Source organism: Tenrec ecaudatus, chromosome 8 (assembly GCF_050624435.1).
Source record: "Tenrec ecaudatus isolate mTenEca1 chromosome 8, mTenEca1.hap1, whole genome shotgun sequence".
Classification (NCBI taxonomy): Eukaryota; Metazoa; Chordata; class Mammalia; order Afrosoricida; family Tenrecidae; genus Tenrec; species Tenrec ecaudatus.
Window position 1 is genome coordinate 99852182 of NC_134537.1, and position 20723 is coordinate 99872904.

Below are 20723 nucleotides of genomic sequence, written 5' to 3' on the forward strand. Positions count from 1 at the left end.
TTGATTTATATAATAAATATCTTTATATAATCAAAGCTCTTAAAATATTTCAGGGGAAGTGGGAGGAATGAACTGATACCAAGTGCTCAAGTAGAAAAAAAGCGTTGAAAATGATGATGGCAACCTTTATAAAAATGCGATTGACATGATGGATGGATGAATGGATGGATGGATGGAGGATGGATGGATGGATGATGGATGGATGGATGAATGGATGGATGGATGGATGGAGGATAGATGGATAGATGAATGGATGATGGATGGTTGGATGGTTGGATGGAGGATGGATGGATGGATGATGGATGGATGAATGGATGGATGGATGGATGGATGGATGGATGGATGGATGGATGGATGATGGATGGATGGAGGATAGATGGATAGATGAATGGATGATGGATGGTTGGATGGGTGGGTGGATGGATGGATGGATAGATGATGGATGGATGGATGGATTGTGATACGAACTGTAAGAGCCTCCAATAAAATGATTTTCAAAAATATATATGAAAGTACTCTTACATATATAAAAGCATTATTAGTCTCACTCTTGGTAAAGACTTTAAGTCCACACAGTCCACCATAATTAAGAAGGGAAAGCTCTTCCATACATTAAACATCACTGGAGAATGTAGGGGAGAAAACAAATAAACTAGTTGCTATTAAGTTCATTTCAGTCATTGTGATTACCCAATGAGTTTGAGTTACTGAGTAAAATTGATACAAAGAGTTTTCTTGGATGTAATCTGTACAGAAGCAGATTGGCAGGTTTTTCTTCTGCAGCGCTGCTTAGTGAGCTCACATCAATAACTTTAGGTCAGTAGTTAAGCACAGTAATTGGTACCGCTCAGTAACGATGAATGCAGAATAAGCCAAACCCACTGTCAGCAAGGCAATACTAATTCAGAGTGGCCTTTAGAGTTTCCAAGACTGTAAATCTTCACTGATGCAGATAAACTCATTTTTCTCCTGTGGTGTGGAAGATGGGTTCGAACTGCCACCCTTACAATTAGCAATCCAGAGCTTACATGACAGTGCCAAAAAGCCTCCGTGTGAATGTGGGCGCACTGATAAAATTAGGAAATCACCATTTGCTCTGTCATTGTAATAACAATTGACTCAAGAAAATCTCTAAGAATTTAATCATCATATACATATTAATGAATTAATTAAAACTTCGCAGAAAGTTGCCAGACAACTCCTTTGCCAAATGATCAAGGTCAGATTACAATTAATCACCAGTATTTGCTTCCTGGTATGATGCGCTCTCGTGGGTGGCATTCCTGCCAAAAATACTTCATGTGGATCTAATCACAAGTAAACATCAGACAAGCCCCAAGGGCAGGACATTCTACAGAATCACTTACTCTTGAACAATGCACTCCCTCTTCTTTCATGAACTATAAAGAAAGAATAAAGCCTTCCAGACTACAGTAGTCTGAAACACAAGACTGCATGCAACATTTATGCTTGGATTGTCTTTCCTTATAAAGGACATTATTGGGATTATTGACTTTCTCACACAAAAAAATCTCAACAAGGTCTGTAAAATTAGATAATAGTTACTTTCCTCATTTTGATAAGTATACTATAAATATATAGAAAAAATTCCTTGTTTAGGAAACATACATTGAAGTATTTAAGAATAAAGAGTTGTCATACCTACAACAGACTCAAACCATTCATGAAATAATGAAACAAATATAGTAAAATATCAACATTTAGCGAATGTATGTTAAGAACATGCGCACATTTTTTGTATTATTTATGCAACTCTTCCTGCAAATCGGAAATTGTAGAATTAAAAGCTGAAAAACTATATTACAAACAGCCCAGGATAAATATCTATGTTTTTGAACTTTCTGTAGTATGGAATAATTCATAGCCACTATTTTTTACCATTATACTGTTTCTTATTCAAATCTGCTTTTGATATGGCCCCCTTCTTGCTGGAAGAAAATAACGTTTTACTATTTCAGATAACACCAAAACTGAAAACCTGCTGCCATCAAGTCAGTCCTGACTCGTGGTGACCCTGGGTACAGTTCCCAAGACTAAAGGTTCACGAGAGCAGAGAAGCCTCCTCTTTCTCCCTTGGCGAGGCCGGGATGCTGGGACACTCGTCTCCCTGTTAGTGCTACCCGGGCTCCTAAACGGTAACTCACAGCACGGGAAAATGAAGGTCTCTACCCCGCAGGTGGTCATTTAATATACCCAGCAGATGGTATTTTTCAATAGCTTGCTATAATAAGTATTTCCGAAATATCCAAGTCAGTTCTCAAAAGTAAATAAATAAATCCCATTTCTTGAACCTACAAAATAGCTCAGTAAAATGCATGATTATAGCAAGAAATGGAACTGATACAGTTTTAGAAATAAATTCACACTTTGTAAGCAAAAAGCTCAACTAGTAAGAAAACCAGCAGAAGTTTATTTTCTTGTCTTTTGGGAGACTAGACGTCTAAATCCAGGGTGCCAGCTGAGGGAATGTACTTGTCTCTTCTGCTTCTTTCCTCGCTCCCTAGAGAACTCCGTGTGGCTTATGTTAATCTCTGCCCATTTCTGCTCAGCTGGCTTGGCTGATCACTTTCCTATCTCAAAAGAGATTGGTTTACCCTACACCAATCCTGCCTCCCTAATAAACAGAGGTAACACATTCCCATTTGGGATTATGACCATAGGCATAGAGGTCAGGGTTTATAATATTTACTTGGGGAACAGACAATTTAATCCACAACTATCAGTAAATACACTTTACAGAAGAAATTATATTGAATGGGTTAGTTGTGAAATTTTCTATTATTTGCAAGCTACTCCAAAATTCTATGATATATAGTAGCTTGGACATTTATGTCACATGTTAAGTGATTTCTAAAATTTAATTTCCATGTGAAAAAGATTCTACAGAAAAAAAAATCCTGATCAAAGGCCAAATTTGGCATCTGCCAATTATTTCAAGTATTCCTGGCCAGTTCTGTTGCCAATAGCGTTCTGTTTTCTGACACTGAGAGAACCACACCTCTTTAGGAAAGGATTGTTTTCAGCTAAAAATTAGAACATGAGAACATATAATAGCCAATAAACGTTTGTTCTTTATTAAGTACTAATGGCAAATAAAATGATTTAATAAGAAAGTAGAAGTGACTTTCAAAGACTGTCAACAGAAAAATAAAAAACACTTTCAAAATATTTCAAACTTTAAGGATTATCAAATAGAAGGCTATAAAAGTATTTAATAATAAAAAGATCTATATTGAGGGGGGAGAAGAGGGTTATATTCCCAGCCTTTTTAAAACAAACAAGCAGCAACAAAAACAAAACATGCTACTATTAAGTACCTGGAGAGCTAGCTGAACGACGCAGGCTCACCAAGCCCAAGGCCAAGTCCACATACTCTAATGAGCATGGTGCTCTACGGAGCCTCACAGTGCAATAGCCCTGAGTGGACTCATTTTAAACTTACAGTCGTCTTAAACCTCACTATACAATCAATAGGAAAATATATTACCTGGGCATCAGGATAGTCAGAGATCAGTGTCCCCTCCTTGTTGTAGGTATAAACGACAAAATCTTTGGGCAAAAGATCTCTAAAGAGAAATAAAACACACAATTTACAATGATCATATTTGTATACGACTAAGGTCACAACTCATAAGACATTATTTCTAGAACAGATGAACAAATAGGACAACCACACATGTGCAATTGAGAAAGGGCCCTGGAGGAGTAAGGGTTGGCTTGAAAGTATTTAAACCCCTTACTGGATTTCGGCAGGAGCCCTGGTGACGATGGCCCCGTGGGAGAAAGAAGAGGCTGTATGCTCCCATAAAGACGGACAGCCTCAGGAACCCTATGGGAAGTGCTATGATGTCCTCCAGGGCTTGTAAGAGTAAAATTGACTCAATGGCAGCACCTCACCAATATCTGCATTTTCTCTTGTGTCATTTCAATTCATTAAGCCTGGGTAATAGAAGCATCATTTCTTCTCCCGTACTCCCTCAGCTGAAAGAAAAACACACTGGAGATGCTTGGCTTTGTTCTGGGCTCTTTCCTCTTTGGAAGTCACTGATTGCCCAACAAGGTTACAGATTCCACTGTGCTTCTCTAGAGTTGTTGTGCAACACTGATGTCAATGGGCAAATCGACCTACTATTAAAATTCCGTATCAGTGAATCCGTTAAGCTATCATGCTAAGTTAAATCTTCTAACCTACTCTTTATCAATAATGAAAGTCACAATTAACCCTGCTGGCATAATAAGTTACAGGTTACACTGCTAACTGGAAGGTTGGCAGTTCAAAATCACTAGCCACTCCAAGGTAGAAAGATGAGGCTTTCTGCTCTCGAAAGATGTATAGCCTTAAGAACCCACAGGGACAGTTTTACTCTGTCCTACGGGGTCATTATGAGTCAGAATTAACTCATTGTCAATGAATTTGAATTATTTTTTGTTTGTTTATCCATGTTGAGGTATTGGTAGGCTAGCTTAATGTTCAAAACTCAACTCTACCAGGCATTCCACAGGAGTAAAATAAAGCTGTCTGTTCCCAGAAGGCCCTAGTCTCTAAACTCTGTTTAGGGTCGCTATGACTTCAGATTCAGCTCGATGACAGTGGGGTCAGTTTTGGTGATAACTAGTTCAATTTCCTGTTTTATTTTTAAATGTGCTCTTAGGTCAATGGAAACTCAAAATAGTATGGATTCTACTCTCAGTATTCTCTTTTGTTATCGATCTACTACACCACTGTATCTAACTAGAAAAGAAGCCAATATGTTAAAAATAAATAAAAGTAAAACTGAAAGCCAAAGCAAATAAAATGTCTTACTTGTTCCTTTCCAGGTGAATAATATGTTTTTTTCCTTCAGCCTGAATGACATAAGATACCTAAAAGCACAGAAATAATTAACAATATAACGCCATTTTGTAAATTACTTTTCAATAGGTCATTTCCATACTGATTATAATTGTTTCATAGAAGAACTTTTTTCTTTTCTGTAAAAGATGAATCTACGTACTTGAATTGCAGTGCTAGAGAATATTCAAAGTATCATGGACTACTAAAAGGTCAAAGTGCCTCTCTTTAAAGAAATACTGCTAGAGAGCTCCTCAGAGGCAAGGAAGGCAGGGCTTGCTCTGGAGAAGGACATTATGATTGGCAAAGTGGAAGGATGGTAAAAAAAGGAAGGCCCTTGACAAGATAGACTGACACAGTGGCTGTAACAATGGGCTCGGGCATGGGAGCGGTTGTGAGGATGGCACAGGACAGTGCGGTGCTTTGTTCTGTTGTGGACAGTGTCAGGATGGGTCAAAACTGACTGGAGGGCACTTAACAACATACAATTATTGTACTAAAAAGAACTGGCTGACACGCAACCCTTTCAGGAGTTAGCATCTGATAGTACAGAAGAAAGTCCAAGTTAGAAGATGGTCATGGGCCCTCGACTCAGGTGCTCCCTCAACACAAGAACACTTTGTTCTAATAATCTGGCATTGTTTGATGTTCACCTTCCCGACACAATCACTGAAGACAAAATGGGTGCATAGACAAATGTGGTAAAGGAAGTTGATGGTGCCCAGCTATCAAAAGATATAGCGTCTGGGGTCGTAGAGGATTGAAGGTAAACAAACAGCCATCTAGCTCAGAAGCAACAAAGCCCACATGGAAGAAGCACACCAGCCTGTGTGATCACGAGGTGTCAATGAGGTCAGGTATCAGGCATCAAAAACCCAGAACAAAAATCTTACCAATGTGAATGGGAGGAGGGGCAGCCACTGAGTGGAGACCCAAAGCCAACTGTCAACAATTTGAAATCCCCTTACAGAAAGGTCACAGGAAAGAGACAGCCATTCAGGGCGCAGTATAGCACCGATGAAACATACAACTTTCCTCTAGTTCTTTAATGCCCCCCACTATCATGACCTCAAGTCTACCTTACAAATCTAACTAGACCAGAACATGTACACTGCTATAGATAAGAGCCAGCAGCACAGGGAATCCAGGGCAGATAAACCCCTCGAGACCAATAATGAGAATAGAGATACCAAGAGGGTAAGGGAAAGGGCGGGGGTGGGAAGGATGAGGGAATTGATCACAAGGATCGACATATAATCCCATCCCAGGGGGATTAACAACAGAAAAAAATGGGTGAAGGGAGACAGTGGATGATGTAAGATATGAAAATAATAATTTATCAAAAGTTCATGAAGGAGGGAAGGAAGGAGGGTGGGGGAGTGTAAAAAATGAGGAGTTGATATCAAGGGCTCAAGTGGAAAGAAAATGCTTTGAGAATGAGGATGGCCACACTGGGGCGAAACACTAAGGGTATGCAACAGAGCAGCAAGGGGAACAAAGTGATGAAACCTCCCAGGGAGTACCAAAAATAGACTTTGGAGACAGAGTGTGGCACCCCATCAGACTCGACTGGAAAGCGATTGTAAAGGCCAGCAAACAGACCTTGAACAATTTATAGGCTTTTCCATGTTTGTCAGTGGCTTTCTTTTTGTTACTGTTATTTTGTTTTTGTATTTGCATGTCTATCTAGACAAGATAGGTGGGATAAATAATATGAAGATAAAAAGAATGAGACCAATGGCTCCGGGGGGATAGGGGGAAGGGGGAGGTGGGAGAAATGAAGTTGGGGAGTGGGGGGGACAACCCAGGGACAAGGGCACAACAAGTGAACTAAAATCAATGGAAAGAAGAACATAGGATAACTAGTGGGGCTTAATCAAAGGTAATGTAGTAAAGAATTACTAAACCCAAATGAAAACCAAACATAACGATAGGACAAGAAAAAAGTAAAAGGAATTAGAGGAAAGAACCAGGAGGCAAAGGACAGTTATAGAGGTCTAAATACAAGTATGTACATATGTGAATATGTATATAACAAGAGGAGAATCGATCTATGTACTCATATCTATATGTTAAGAATTAAAGTTGCAGATGGACATTGGGCCTCGACTCAAGTACTCTCTCAACACAAGAGTTCTTTATTCTAATAATCCGGCATTCTGTGACGTTCACCTTCCCAACATGATTGCTGAAGACAAAATGGGTACATAAGCAAATGTGGTGAAGTAAGCTGATGGTGCCTGGTTATCAAAAGATATAGTGTCTGGGGCCTTAAAGGCTGGAAGATAAACAAGCAGCCATCTAGCTGAGAAGCAACAAAGCCCACATGGAAGAAGCACACAAGACTGTGTGATCATGAGGTATCAATGGGATCAGATATCAGGCATCTAAGACCCAGAACAAAATCATACCAATGTGAGGGAGGAGGGGCACAGAGTGGAGACCTGAAGCCCATCTGTAGACAATTGGACATCTCCTCAGAGAGGGGGTCACAGGGAAGAGAAGAGCCAGTCAGGGTACAGTATAGCACTGATAAAACACACAACTTTCCTCTAGTTCTCTGGTGCTTCCTTTCCCCCACTATCATGACTTCAATTCTACCTTACAAATCGGATTAATCCAGAGCATGTACACTGCTACAGATAAGAGCCCAAAACACAGGGAATCCAGGCTAGATAAACCCCTCAGGGCCAACAATGAGAATAGAGAGACCAGGAAAATTAGGGGAGGGTAGGGGGAGAAAAGAGAAATTGATCACAAGGCTTGATCTAGAACCCCCTCTCAGGGTGACAAATAACAGAAAAGTGGGTGAAAGGCAACAGAGGACAATGTAAGATATGAAAATAATCTATAACTTATCAAGGGTTTGTGAGGGAGGCAGGTTGGGGAGGGAGGGGAAAGAAATGGGGAGCTGATATCAGGGGCTCAAGTGGGAAAAGAATGCTTTGAAAATGATGATGGCGGCATATGTGCAAATGTGTTTGACACACTGGATGAATGTATGGATTGTGATGAGAGATGTGAGAGCCCCCAATAGAAGTAAGGAAAAAAAGAAAGAAAATGATGATGGCTACAAATGTGCTTGGCATAATAGATGGATGGATTGTGATAAGAGTCCCCAGTAAAAGTATTTAATTAAAAAAAAAGAAGAAGAAGAAGTCCAAGCTAGGATAAAGGCATTGGTGAAAAAATAATGCCCAAGGAATTGAGACGTTCCCACAGGCAGATGCCACACTGGAAGTTCTCACTTGTCTATGCCATGGAATTTGGAATATCACTATCTGGCCAACCAACTTGAAGAGATCCATATTCACGCTCATTCCAAAGAAAGGTTAAACCAACACAAGGCAGAAATTATCAGACATAAGTAAAATTTTGCTGAAGATAACTCTGAAATAGTTGCAGCAATACACAGATCTGTGAGAAATGTCAAGCAGGCTTCAGAAGAGAACACGGAATAAGGGATAGCACATCTGATGTCAGCTAGATGCCTGGTGAAAGCAGAAATATGTTTACCAGTGTCTAGTGACTATCCAAAGGCATTTGACTATGTGGATCATAAGAAATTATAAATAGCACTGTTGAATGGGAATTCCAAAATAAGTAATTGTGTCCACATGGAACATATACATAGACTAGGAGGCAGTTGATCATTCAAACAGTACAAGGGAAGAAAATCAGAAAAGGTATGCACCAGAGTTGTACCTTTTAGCATAATCAGTCATTCTGTACATCAAATAGTCCAAGAAGATGGACTACGTGAAGAATACAGTTCCTGTTTTAGAGGAAGGCTCAGTAACAACCTGTGATATGCAGACGACAAACCTTGCTTGCTGGAAAGCAATGAGGTCTTAAATCAATAATGAAAATTAGAGACTACAGCCTTCAGTATGAATTATATCCCAACATATAGAAAAATGCTCACAACTGGACCAATAAACAACATCATGATAAACAGAGAAAAGATTAAATTGGCCCGGAATTTCATTTTACTTGGATGTCCAATCAACAGCCAGGGGTGCAGCAGCCAAGAAATCAAATGATGTATTGCACTCAGCCAGTCTGCACCAAAAGGCATCTTAGAGTGTTAAAAATCAAAGATATCGCTTAGAGAACTAACGTATGCCTAGCCCAAGCCAGATACTCTCAATCCGCTCCCATGCATGTGAAACTATACAACGAATACAGGAGATCAAAGAAGAATTGATGTCTTTGCATTATATTTTAATTATTATATTGAATTGTGCATTTGAATATATCATATGGACTATGGACTAGCAAAAGAACAAACAAATCCATCTTGGAAGAACTATAACCACAATGCTCTTTAGAAAAGACAATGGCAAAACTTTGTCTTACATACTTCCCGTGTTTTACCTCGAAAGATTGTGGGTGGTAACGCAGAGAGTCAGAGAAAAGGAAGAAGGCCCACAATAAGGTAGACTGATATGTGCACTGCAACCCTGAACTCAAACACAGCAAAACCTGGGCAGATGCCACGGGGCCAGGCAGTGTGCCATTCGGTTGCACACAGGACCACTCTGAACTAAAATCAACTGGACCTAGCAACAAGGCAAAAACAGGTCATCAAATACCAGCCTGCCCAATTCAAGCCAAAAACTAGACAATCTTACAAACTGCCCCACTGGAAGGTGATCTTTGAGTCGCCTACCCCTCACTTAGAGAGGAGTAGACTTCACTGAAGAGCCGATAAAGGAGTGGCAGAGGGGAGACTCCAATAAAGGCTTGTGACTCTAACTTCCAGTGGGGTTTGTTTGTTTGTTGGCTGGTTGGCTGGTTGGCTTATCTCTAATCTACTTTAAGAAAGCCAAGTTTACCATAAATTAGAGAGGAAAAGAAATTGTTTAAGAGGGAAAACATGAACAAGTAAGAACTTATACAACGCTTTGGACAAGTTTACCACAGAGGACCATGTAGCTCTCCTGCTGTGTCCCATCTGAGCCACTTGCAAACAGTCTCACATTTGAATACATCATAGGTGATACACTGAACTCAATACCTGCCACTAAAATTATGAAAAGGCACAGAACTTAAATTAGACTGCTAAAAAGTTGAAGGGTAGGTAAAACCAGTTAAAATTCAATTCTATTATTTCCAAACAAATTGTGCAATAAGAAAAGACATAAAAATACTTTTTCTGCACTGATTATTCCAATGGGTAAAGCATCAGTAAAAAGATAAAATGACCTTTTGATTAAACATCCCCAGAGAAGAAACACATGCACACAAGACACTACCATTCTCCAGAGTCCATGGGGATAAGGAATTCTATCACCAACTAAGTCAGTTTAATTTTGGTTATTTTAACAAACATCACTGAAAAGGGATAAAATCTATGAAATCAGCATCCTACCTGGATAGAATTCTATTTGTTTAGTAGCTATTTCATTTTGTTAGATCTCAAGTCAACCATTCTGCTTAAAAACAAAGAAATTAAGAATCGATATGTTGCTTTTAGTAGAATATCAAATGTACATCAATTCCATGTGTATTACACTCATCATTGGCTGACATTAAGATTAACATAATAAAAACTGGACCAATTAGTGAAACAACTTGTGTTGATTCCCAACTCCCAAAAAAGGAAAATATAAACACATACATTTTTCTCAGATATAACTTACCTGTTTTGAATGTGGCATGGGAGCTTCTCTCTGTTCTCTATTTAACCTCCAAGGAGTTATAATTTCATAAGAAGAGAGACATGAGGTCTGTTGAGAGCCTACAGAAGAGGAAATTACAAATATAACAACTGAAACAAGCAACAAACAAACTACATTGTACCAAAATATAACAGAAATCAAAAGCTTAATGTTCAATGTGATAGGTAGGTTCATCATGCCAACGAGGCCAATAACAATGTGTGGGCAGAGTTTAATCAGGTCATAGCTTGATTGGAAGGCAACGAGATAAATGGCTCTGCAAGGCTGCCCCGTTTCTCTTGCTCCCTGGTGACTGGACCAGCTTGCTAGAGCTTTCACTAGTTCTCTGCTTCAACCTGTGTGCTACACTACCTGTGGGTCAAGCCAAGCCACGGATCATGTAGCTAGAGCTTGAGGCTCCTTCAAGACCTATTTTGCCACACTCTGGTGCATACACTGCTTGAGCTTGAAGCTGGTAGATCCCGTCCCCCTGCTTGAGGTCCCGATCCCTTCAGGCCTGCCTTGCTAAGCATTTGAGCTACTGACTGTTGGCGGCCCACCCTGCTGTCTGCAGGCAGACTGTCTGCCTTGCCTGAGGGAAGATTCTGGTCTGCTTCCTTGACCTTAGACCTGGCAGCCCACAAGAGTAGAAAGACTTCCAGTATATAAACAGTTCCCATGAAAGTGAGGTGAACTGAGCCCTCTGTACTGCTGTGTAGAGTAATTAGCTGCTATATTCCTTCTCGCTGTATAAACCTATCCTCATCTATATAAAATCATAAGTGTTCTGGTTTTGTTTTTCCAGAGAATCCTACCTAACGCATTCAAATATTTCTTTAAAATCATTTTACATGCTTGTAAACATATATAAAAAACATACATACAAACTGTCTTCCAACTTTCTTAACTATAAGCCCTAATCTCTCTGTTGCTGTTAAGAAATCTTAAAATAGAAACAAAAGAGAAAACAAGAGCAGCTGTGACGTGGTGATAGTGACAGTGCATCCGGAAGCTTAGCATCATTTATTCATCTCCCATTTCCACTCAGAGCATAAGTAAGGCATCCTGAACAGAGTACTGGAATACTTATTAAATTAACAAGAACAAAAATGTAGACATATTCACTTTTTAAAAATATATATTATTTTTAAATCTGTATCTTTGCTTTTTTTTTCGAGACTCCTGTTTAATGTCTTAACAGTCTAATGCCAATACATACACAGCAATATAACTACCATAAATAAAAATACTGCCATCAATCTATCATAAAACCAAAACCTTTAGGTAGAATAATTTGGAAAGAATTTGGTTATCAATAATAGTTGTACAACACGAGTATAATCGATGACACTGAATTATACAAGTAGAAGTTGTGGAACTGGAGAATGTTCTGTTGTGTATATTTTTGCCACAATTAGAAAAAATCACTTGAATAACAAATGACTACAAGGAAGAAGACAATGTTCTAGAATTGAGTAAGATGACAATTGTACAACTCTTCTTGATATGGTGACAAGTTGAATTGTATTACATGTGGATGAAGAGCTAATAAAACTGTTTTTAAAACTTTATATAAATTAATTAACAGTAAAGAATTCAACCAGTCATGGTTGAATTTATTCCCAATTTCAATCCTGTCCACTTTCACATTCTGAGTCTGAAGTCAAAAGTCATCAGTTGGGTAAAATAAGCTTAATTCTAACTTCTCCTGTAAATACATTAGCCAGACACACCTTGTTAACGTCTGATACGAGAGGGGTCTCAAAAGCTAACAGGGGAAATTTGAGTCCAGCGGCTCTGGATGGGAAAACTAATGTAGGCACAGCAAGCTTGAGCAATGGAAAACACAGAAGCAAGAGTCAGCAGGTTAGCGAATGAGCCTGAGGGTACTTCAACTCCTCATCTAAACATTCATCCCTCAAGGAGTGATACCTCTGGGGTCTGACCTAAGTAGCAAGACAAGTCCATCACCACTAAGATGACTGGCACAGCGGTTTAGCTTAAGGGGCTGGTCCTACTGGGTCCCTTCCCATCTCTCCAGTGCTGCCTCTGCTGGAGAGTGATGGATCCAGGCGGCTCTCTAACTACTTCGAGGGCCGTCAGGGTGGTCAAGACAACTGTTAAAGGTCCGTGGTGACTGGAGACACCACCTTTTACTACTTAAGTAGCAGTGGAGGGGCTCTGGTGGCTGGTTCAGACTTTCTAAGTATTGGACTGAAAATTGAAAGACTCTACAGCCTCCTTTTCCATGACGCTGCAGAAGACTGGTGCCTGTGCAGGCCCGACACACCTGTTGCCGCGTGCTCCTTCCACCTTCCTTTGCCTTGCTGGCAGTTTACCCCATCGCCGCTGCCTTCCTTTAACCTCCATGGCGGCTCGCCTGTGCTGTTGAATCTGTTGGTCTCTGTACGAGTGCACCCACTCCTCCCCACGATTTCTCTCCTCTCAATCCCCTGATTGTTCTGCCATATTGCAGGACAGCTGAACACACGACAATCTGCCAAAAAGGTGTCTCTTGCGCCACCCACTGGTCCAAAACCACATGTTCCTGGGGGCTGGACTTCCAGTATCTCCAAGCATCCTTCCTCCAGTTTATAGATAAGCTAGGTGGCAAGGGGATACCTTGCTTTCTTGAGTCAGCTCTGTTTTGTTTACGGTCTTCATTTTCCTGTTTGATTTTCCTATTGCCAAGCATTGCCAAAGGACATTTGGAAGTAAGGTCACTGAACGGCTGCTAATCCTATCGTTTCCAAGATCACTTTGGAGGCTTCTTAAGCATGGCCTATGCCTCCTGCTTCCACACAATGGATGGGCCCGTACACTGGGCTATTTCCCTCCGTGGTACAATTCCGTTGGGTTAATAAATGCACAGCCCAGTTTCCCTAGAGTTGATTGCTTCAGGTTGAACCATTAATATGTCTTGACGATGCCACCCATTAACTGGTGGTTCTCTTTGAAGGTTCTGGTGGGCCACCCATTAGCTGGTGGGACCCAGATGCCTGGCTTGCTGTCTAGAAAATGGCCAGGCCTAGTCAGCTGGCTTAAGGCTGGGTCCTGATACTGCCAAGGACAGAGATGTCCTTCGAAGGCCCTCAGGTTTCCATGGCACCAGAACCTCCATTTAAAGATCCCAGGATGCTATGTACTCTAACCTTTTTTCATGTGTTTTCCAGATGGGCAACCAAGAATCCATTCCTCAGGCAATGTCTTTCTACTGCATTGTGTCTAATTGGTCTAGATTTGATCCGCAGATGCTACAGAAGCAGAAACTCGTGTTCTTCTACAGCTCTGTCTGGGCCCACTACATTCTAGGTGAGAGGGAATCCTGGTGGGAGCATGGCGCACTCTCCCTCCCTACTCCAATACAGCTAGAGCTTTTCTGAAAGGGGATGGGAAAGTGGGCTGAAATCCCCGATGTCCAGGAATTTTTCCTCTTGAGAAGCAGTAAAGCCCTTTGTTCCAAAGGTACCAAAGACCTTATAAAGGTCCTACTGCCTGGAGCTGAGAGCTGCTCAGCCCTAGCCCAACCACACCACACGCTGACACTGGACCTAGAGAGCCCGCGGAGGAAGAGGGCCCCGCCAAGTCCTCCTTTGGTCCAGGCAGCCGGAGAATTTGGCTCTTGGGTGATTCATAAACCTTTCACCCTAATTGTACTCAAGCAGATTAAGAGTGACCTAAGCAGCTACTCAGATAATCCAGAACCTTTCAGGACCTCATCCTGGCCTATGACTTGGCCTGGAAGGATTTAATGATAATTCTAGAACAGGCGATGACAGATTTTGAGAAACAGCAAATAATAGAGGAAGCGAAGACATCTGCAGATGTTGAACTATTGCCAGTGCTACCTTTTACAATACAGACGGGGAGTAAGAGGCTCAGGCTCAGGACAAGGAGAAAAGGAAAGATGCTGGGCAGGCACAGGTACTGGCTGCCGTTGCTAATCAGTGCCCATCTGCCACCTCCCAGTGCCAAAGACCCTGCATAGGGTACAAAGTGCTATGTGTGTTGGCGTGTGGGCCGCTTGTGCAAAGGATTCCCCTAATAGAAACAGGCCTCCCTCATGAGGGCTATACTATTGTAACCAAACCGGCCACAGGCAGCGCTCTGTCCTATGGGGAAGACCCAAGAGGAAAGCAGTGTGCTGGCGAGTCTGCAACTGCTAACTGACAACTGAAACTGCTCAGCTGGATGGCCCAGCAGCAAAGAATTGCTGTTACTAGTCTGTAACCCTGGTCGTGCACGGACATTGGCAGGGAGGCCAGTACATTGTTCCCTACTGCGTACGGTCTACTCTCTCCTAACCTCCTTCCGCGGGACCTTGACACTTAGGAATAACTTACTGTCTCCGCTGTGCTTAGAGACCACAATCCTTAGGGCAAGTAGAGAGAATTAACCAACACTTAAAGCGAACCCTCTGGAAATTGGCACAAGAGATTCCAATGAACCGGAAAGATGCATTGCCAGTAGCTCTGTTGCATCTGAGAGTTACCCCACAGAAACCTACATTTTTAAGCCCTTATGAAGTTTTATACGGGCGGCCTTTCCTTGCAAGTGAGCCAGCTATCGATTGTGAAGTGTCCTTGATACAGCAGTGTGCCGTAAGAGGAGCCCGATGCCAAGAGGCATTCCATCAATATGAGCTTACCCAGGCCCACAGGGAATAAAATCTATCCCCCTTGTGCCTTCCTGGAGACGAGTTCTTATAAACACCTGGAAGGATAGGTCCCCAATTCCCAGGACAATGGGCATGGATCTGCCATTCAATTAAAGCTGTGGAAGCCATTGGAGCCAACTCCGAGCAAACAGAGCAAGATCCGTGCCATGTGAATCGTTAGATCGCCTGAAGATGGTTTTCGTTGGCACCCTGAGACAGAGAAGTGCTCTGCAGACAACCGTACCTCAAATCCACAACAGTGTTTAAGTTGGTAAATGCTTTCACATAATCCCTGTGTTTAAAGTAAGCGTATAGGCTATGCCTGTCAATACAATTAAGGATGCCTCTTGAAATTTCCTTAGGAATCTTCCAGTGTGAAACTAGCCCACACTTCCATGGGTACTGCCATCCCATAGCTCTTGCCCTAGACTCACCTGAACTGTTCACCTGCTTTGCCTCTTCCAGAAGTCATCTGATTACCAATGACATTGAGCCAAGACTGCCATCCCCAAGATCACCAATGCCCAGATCACCTCAACCCCATTCACCATGGGCCCATAAATGGACAACCCCTCTAAGATAGCAGGAAGGATGTGGGCCCCAGACCCCTCTTCATGTCTATTTGTCATCAGGAGTAGCCAGAAGGATTGTCTCCACCCAGTATCCCCCAATGATTTGGATCCATACTTTTTCAGTGGGGAATGACAGGCAGATAGACAGGATAAAGGGAGTTGTCTCTACCAAATGCCTATGCTAAATGAAAATGTCCATGACACAAGAAAGGGGCTGCAAAGAAATCAAGCACACATAAGACACCCATGGGAAAATCCAAACTGGGCCCACACGCAACACTGAGCACCAGCAACGTTACATCACACAGGTATGTCTAAACTCAGCCACTAAAAATGGCCAATACCTTCAACCATGCCCTGGCTCCCCTAGCCAGTGGGGACAGTGGGACTGATGACAGGCCACACTCTCGTGCATGTCCCAGTGTGGGATCTCTCTCTGATGCGTGGGGCGCATGTGCACGCCCTCTCATGGCTCACACTCTTGTACTTTCTCTCACTTTTTTGGTTCCGGGACTCCTCTTTTGGCTCTGTGGGCTCCACTTTCTGGCCATTTTCCACATGGTTTTGTGTGCTCCCATGAAGCGGCCATCTTTAGTTGAAAACTTTCCCTTGGGCTCCCCTCCCCGCCCCCCCGCCCCCAACCATGTGGCCTTGCACACTTTCTGGGTATAGTGTGTACTTCTAAGACTGTATTCCCTGAAACTTTTCCCTCATAAATGTTAATTGGATTACTAAAAAAAAATAAAACTTAACAGGAAAATGAAATTCAAAGACAATGGAATTTTTCCAGGAACTCCTTGAAGTCTCCATGTGCAGTCTTTCAATGAGCCCAACACAAGTCCATCTTGTTCCAGCATCAAACCGAAACATGGAAGTTGTTTCAGTGAGGAACCTGAAGGAGCAGACAGCCAGTTTGAAAGCATCATGCATGGAAATTTCATAATGTCTCATGCAGTGTGTGTGTGTGTGTGTGTGTGTGTGTGTGTGTGTTGCAAGTGAGAGAGAGCAGAGGAGCCCAGATAGAGAACTGAACTGCTAACTAAGAGTTGGAGTCAACCCAATAGCAGTGAATGAGTGGGGATATAAATAGAAATTTTCAAAGAGACAAAGTAGTATCATGAAATATGCAAAAACCTGGAGTTGGAAGCGCCCAAAAGAAGTACACACTCAGGATTTCTCAAGATGAAAGAACTGAAGAAAAAATGTAAGCCATACATTTCTATATTGAAATATACTGCTTTGTCAGCTAAACACTCAACTGCTAATCTCAAGGTTTGAGGTTCAAATCCACCAGATGTTCGGCAGGAGAAAAATTAGACCATCTACTCCTGTAAAGATTTACAGCCCTGAAAGCCTTATATAATGTAACTAGGAGTCCAAATTGACTCAGTGGCAGAGGGTTTAGTGTAGGCAAAATATTGACCAAGGTAAGAAACATCAAGATATTCTTTAAAAAGAGAGAGACAGAGATTCTGAAAAAAGAAGAAGATACATAATCACTGACCCAAAAAGAATTGGTTGACATTCAACCATTTCAAGAGTTAGCATATGATCATGAATCAATGGTCTTGAAAGAAGATGTCCGAGCTGCACTGATGTAAAAAGGTTCCAGGAATTCACAGAATACCAAATGAAATGTTTCAACTAATGAATGCAGCGCTAGAAGCACTCCCTTGTCTATGCCAAGAAATTTGGAAGACAGCCACTTAGCCAACAAAATAGAAGAGATCCATATCTGTGCCCATTCCAAAGTAAAGTGATTATGATAGTTAGGTTTTCTGTCATGACAGCTGGGTCAGAATTCTCAGTGGTTTGGCAGTTAAGATCTGGAAATCTCCTATGACATGACCTAACAGAATGTAATCACCTCTATGATGAGATCTGCTTTGAGCAGCCAATAAATTAAAAGAAGGCTGGGAATGGGTGGCAACACTCTTACTCAGATAACAACTCTGATATAATCAATTACAAAGATGTTTCTTCAGGGGTGTGGTCTGCTTCCAGTACAAGTGGACACTGTGGTAAAACTTGTTTGCTTTTTGTTGAGCCTGAATCCCGAAATGGCCTACCCTAAAGTCAGCAATTCAAATGAACCACCTACTCTATACAGAAAAAAGGTGTGACAGGTTGCTTCTGTAAAGATTTATAGCCTTGGAAAACTTACAGGGTGTTTCTACTCTGTTCTATAAGGTTGCTATGGGTTGAAATTGCCTGAACAATCATGGATAGGCACATATCTTTATAAGAAGCCAGAGTAGGGCAACAATGCAGTAAACAGCATGGGACAGGTTGTCATATCTGATCTCCTCTGGCTTCCCTATTGCTGTGATGGAAAGGTAAGACATGCCTCCACCCCTCATCCTTCCTTACCTATTTTGACACAAATCATTCCCTCCCCACGGCACTCTGATTCTATGCTGGGTTCAGTAATTTGCTGCAGTGGGCACGTGGAACCCACAGATAATACGCACAAGTATGGGGATTTAATGGATCAGTAAACATTAAGGATTCAAAGCATTCAATCCACAAGAACACCTGTTCAGAGTTATCAGCCAAGTTTCTCTCTAGTTCTCTCTCTAGTTCTCTCAGCCATGTGGTGCCTTGGCTTCTGTCTCTGTGGGCCAATGAAGACAGTCTACCTGTCACTCTGTCTCAGAGTCCCACAGTCTCCGGCTAGACGAGGAGAAAGTACCCCATAGTCTTGGTGCTGCTCTTCTGAGTCTCCATGTCACTGTTTCTTGTGCCTTTGTTCTTGGCCTCCACCACTTCAGACAGAAATCTCAAACATGCGTCTGATGGATCGCATGCTCTGGTGATGCAGCCAGACCTGATGCAGCTCAGGGACTAATCCAAGGTCCATGTGACCTGACCCATGACACAGGGTTCATGTGACTTGGCACCCAGCTCAGCCCTGTATAGCCTGGAGCGTGGCCCAGAGCCTGAACAGCTCAGCTACCCAGCCAGGTCTGGCACGACTTGGCACTCATCCCAGGGCCATGTTCATGGCCTCATGTCCCAGCCAGGATCTACAGAGTTCAATGTTTCTGGGTCAAGGGAAGAACCTGCCCAAACTGAGCATTTGGGGGTACTTTTTCCCTTTTTATTTTTCTCTTTCACTTGTTTTTCTCATTTGCTTTCTTCCTTCTCTTTCTGTTTTTAAAATAATAGACCCCCCTTTCCCCACTTTCTTTGTACTTTTCTTTGTTCTTTCTTCTTTTTCTAATCTGCCATTTTACCTTTCTTCTTTTTATCGCTTCTCTTTTTCTTTCAAACTACTTTTTTGAAAGGTTGACATAACAACACATACAAATGAAATTAATATATATACACATATATAACTACAAAACTCTGTACTCCAGTAAAAAAAAAAGTTGAAATCTTAGATGAAATGGACAAATTTCTAGAAACCTACTATTTCCTCAAATTAACACAGACTAAGGTAGACAACGTCAACAAACCCAATACAATGAAGGAATAGATTGTTAAAAAACTTACAACCCCCAAAAATGTAGAAGTTCAGGGCATCACCAGAGAATTCCACCAAACGTTAAGAGAAAAGTGGACACCAATTCTACACAAACTCCTCCAGGATATAAAAGAGGTGCTTTTCGCTGTCATCTTGAAGGTGGGCAGTACTCTCCAGCTGCTGGAATTTGGGGGGGTCTGCTGGGAACAGGACTTCTAAACCAGAAAATATATCTGGAAGGCTATGGTCCAAGGTCATTTTTGCTAGCTATAAATAGAGCCTTGGGAACCAGAAGGAGCAACAACTCTTCCTAAAATTGAAGGTGTTTATACCCACAATGAAATGGAATTCTATTTACACAAGAGATGTACTTCTATGTAAAAAACAAAGAGGAACATAGTGGCTCCTGGTGGCAAACCTAACCAAACCAGAGTCATGGGGGAAAAGGTAATTCATGCGCATGGAAACAGCAGCATAGTTTGTGCCAAATTCCAAAAGAATCTACCTGCTAAGGCTATTGGGCACAGATCCATGTGATACTGTATCCCTCAAGGATTTAAATTTATTGAAAAGTAAATTAAATTGTGGGTTTAAGGTATAAACATAGGAATGCACTTATGTAAATATGTTAATTCATAAAAATAGAGGTATTGGCTCAGGCACATGTATTTATATGGCAATACACTAAGGAAGCACACACACTTTGGGCCTCTGCTCAAGCCCTCCCTCAAAGCAAGCACACTTTGTTCTACCAACCTGGCATTCTGTGATGCTCACTCTCCCGGCACTATTGAGGAAGACAAAATAGATGCATAAGCAAATGTAGTGAAGAAAAGCTGATGGTGCCCAGCAATCAAAAGATATAGCATCTGAGGTCTTAAAAGCTTGAAGTTAAACAAGCAACCATCTAGCAGAGAAGCAATAAGCCCACAGCAATAAGCCCACAGAGAAGCAATAAGCACACCAGCCTGTGCGATCGTGAGGTGTCAATAGGATTGAGTAACAGGCATCAGAAGACTCAAAACAAACAAAGAAACAAAAAAAAACATTCTTGAGAATGAGGGGGTTCAGAGCAGAGACCCAAAATCCATCTGTAGACAATGGGACCTTGCCTCACAGAAGGGTCGCAAGGAAGGGATAAGTCAACCAGGGTGAAGTATAGCACCGATGAAATACATAATATTCATCTGGTTGTTTGAGGCTTCTTCACCCCCTACTATCATGACCCCAATCCTGCCTTTTACTAAAGACTGGGCCAGAGCATGTACACCGGTACAGATAAGAGCTCAGGACACATAGAATCCAGGTCAGATAAACCCCTCAGTGGCAGGAATGGGAGTAGCGATATCAGGAGGGTAGGGGGAAGGTTGAGAGAGGAGGGGAGGGGAACCGCAGGGGAAGGGAGACAGCAGTCGGTGTAAGATATGAAATTAATAATAATTTATAATTTATCAAGGGGTCATGTGGGGAGGTGAAGTGCAGAGAGGGTAAAAAGAGGAGATGATACCAAGGG

General features: G+C 41.8%; 1 protein-coding gene across 1 annotated transcript in view; it reads right to left on the reverse strand.

Annotated features, from left to right (window-relative positions):
- Positions 1-20723, reverse strand: part of ADAM9 (ADAM metallopeptidase domain 9) — a 142429-nt gene that overhangs the window by 90990 nt on the left and 30716 nt on the right. The window contains exons 2-4 of the mRNA XM_075556635.1: positions 10498-10595; positions 4826-4884; positions 3509-3587 (exon numbers count right to left, since the gene is read on the reverse strand). Of these exons, the coding sequence (XP_075412750.1) occupies positions 3509-3587; positions 4826-4884; positions 10498-10595 (236 nt within the window). The remainder of the gene's footprint in view (positions 1-3508; positions 3588-4825; positions 4885-10497; positions 10596-20723) is intronic.